General features: G+C 36.8%; 1 protein-coding gene across 1 annotated transcript; it reads right to left on the bottom strand.

The window, feature by feature from the left end:
• Positions 1-250: 250 nt before the first annotated feature.
• Positions 251-1,363, bottom strand: LOC110093645 (protein TRAUCO). The gene has a single exon (XM_020818594.2). The coding sequence runs from the start codon at positions 1,286-1,288 to the stop codon at positions 266-268; it is 1,023 nt and encodes a 340-aa protein (XP_020674253.1). The 5' UTR covers positions 1,289-1,363; the 3' UTR covers positions 251-265.
• Between the last annotated feature and the right edge of the window lie 822 nt (positions 1,364-2,185).

Raw genomic sequence — 2,185 nt, 5'->3', positions numbered from 1 at the left:
CAAGCTTGGAGTTTTCCACAACAACAAAAATTTAAGCAAGCTTCAAAGTTTGCAGAAAAAGAAACGAAGCCAACAATATCACAGTATGCATTCAAAAAGAAGCCTACCTCTGAAGGAATTAATGCTATCAAAGATAGGCAGGGAAATAAAACTAAACTGGAAATATACAAGCTAAATAGAAATCAACACATTATACAGAATGAAGCTACAATCAAAAGCAACAAAAAAAAAAAAAAAAAAAAAAAAAAAAAAAAAAAAACAAGACCTAGGAATCCTCAATAGGGAGGAAGAAGAGCCACTCACCAGGAACAACTTTTGGAGGCTCGTCCTTGCCAGTGGCAGAATACATGTACCTCTGCCCCTTGTACCACACAAAATTGGGAGGTTTCGGCGCATAGTGCTCTCCCTCGGGAAGACTTATGTAGAAACCAATTACATCTCCCTCAGAATAGCCTTGTTTGCCATACTCCTCCCTCAACGCCTTGTGAACCTTACAACCATCAATATCCCTATACCCATAGCTATTGCCGTCATACCCGACAGGTGCCTGAAGATCCCCGTTCTCCGCCGTCCACCCAAGCCTCGTGTGCCCGGACTCGCCGAGCCTAATAACCCTGATCTCAAAGTACCAAGCGCCATCAACAATCCCACGCGTCGCGCGAACCATCCTATATCCCTTAGTGCTCATGGCGGAGAGGCGATCTTCGCTTAGCTCGACCTTCTCCGCCTTGTAAACACGGGAGAGGCAGATTGTGGCGTTCGGAGAGTCGTCAGATTTGTCGGGAAAGCGAGCAATGGGGGTGATGAGAACAGTATCTTCTGGTGCTTGAGGGGTCGAATTCAGCTTGCCCTTTTTCTTACCTTTGCGAGAAGTAGATTTAGACCATACGTTGTTGCTCTTCTTCTTCTGTTTCTTGGCGGCGGCGGAAGAAGCTGGAAGGGGAGGGGGGAGGCATTGGGCGTCATCTGCGAAGGAGGAAAGGGGCTTTTGTTTCTTAGGGGCCGAGGGTTCCTCGCCGGAGGAGGAGGAGGTGTACACCGGAGGATCTCCGGCGGCAGGAGAATCAGATTGATGATCTTGATCTGTTTCCTTTGGTTCAAGCGGTGAGGTAGGGCGAAGCGTAGATGCCGATAGCAGCGGAGGCGGAGGAGGGAAAAAAGAAGGGGAATGGGGCTTTGCGGCGGCAGCGGCAGTCATGGCGGGTGGAGGAGGAGAGGGGAGGCGGTCGAGTGCATCGGACCATTGATCGTCAGCGTCGCCGTTGCAAGAGGATTGAGGGTTGTCCATGATTTGCCCGATAGCTTCTACAGAGTGGAGGGAAGGAATATAATAAGGCTTTTCGGAGTGAGACCGCGTAACCAAACATTAAATCCCCCCTAAATTAAGGGAGATTGTGTTATTCTATTTACATATCTAACCATTAAAATGTTAATATTATATATATTATTTATAATTCACTTTCAAATAAAATATAAATAAAATAAATAAGAGACAGAAATAAAATATGAGTGTCATATTTGATATTAAAATAACATAAAGTGTTACGTATATAATACTCAAGTTTTAGGTATTAGATATATAAATAAGATGGTATAAAGTGGTATGTATATAAATCTTTCAATTTTAAAGTAAAGTGGTATTTTGACATTTTTTAAAAATGAGCTTATTTTAAATTTAAATTCGTTTACCTAATCATTTCTATCTTTCTGCTTTCCACCATGAAACCGGATTTTACTTCTCCAATTTCTATAAATTTCTTAATTTTTTTTTAAAGCAAGTTACTTTTATTATATATCAAAGATTATATAATTTTTTGTCTTATATTTATTTTAACTGAATGTAAAAACTGATTATGTTTTAAAAATTAAAATAAAATTACTTTTACTTTTTCTCATCTTTTTATTTACACTATTTTGTTTATTTTTATTTTATAACTTATTAGTATATTTTTTAAAAATAAATTTAAAATTTTATTATATATTTAAGACAATATAATAATCATAAAAAAGAAATTAATTTAAATAAAAAAATTATTTTATTTTTATTGATTATAATATTTATAGCTTAACTAAATGTTGCCAACAAGACAAACTGTAAAATATAAAAATCATACATAATAGTTTTAATTTTTATTAAAATTATTGTTTGATTAAATTTATTTTATATTATATTAAAATATATTTA

This window comes from Dendrobium catenatum, unplaced genomic scaffold, assembly GCF_001605985.2.
Source record: "Dendrobium catenatum unplaced genomic scaffold, ASM160598v2 fragScaff_scaffold_1520, whole genome shotgun sequence".
NCBI lineage: Eukaryota > Viridiplantae > Streptophyta > Magnoliopsida > Asparagales > Orchidaceae > Dendrobium > Dendrobium catenatum.
The sequence above is the reverse complement of the archived record's forward strand: the minus strand, read 5'-3'. Positions and strand labels throughout refer to the sequence as shown.

Excerpts from the sequence above, each read along its gene's own strand:
- LOC110093645 (XM_020818594.2), bottom strand. The coding sequence starts at position 1,288 with ATGGACAACCCTCAATCCTCTTGCAACGGCGACGCTGACGATCAATGG.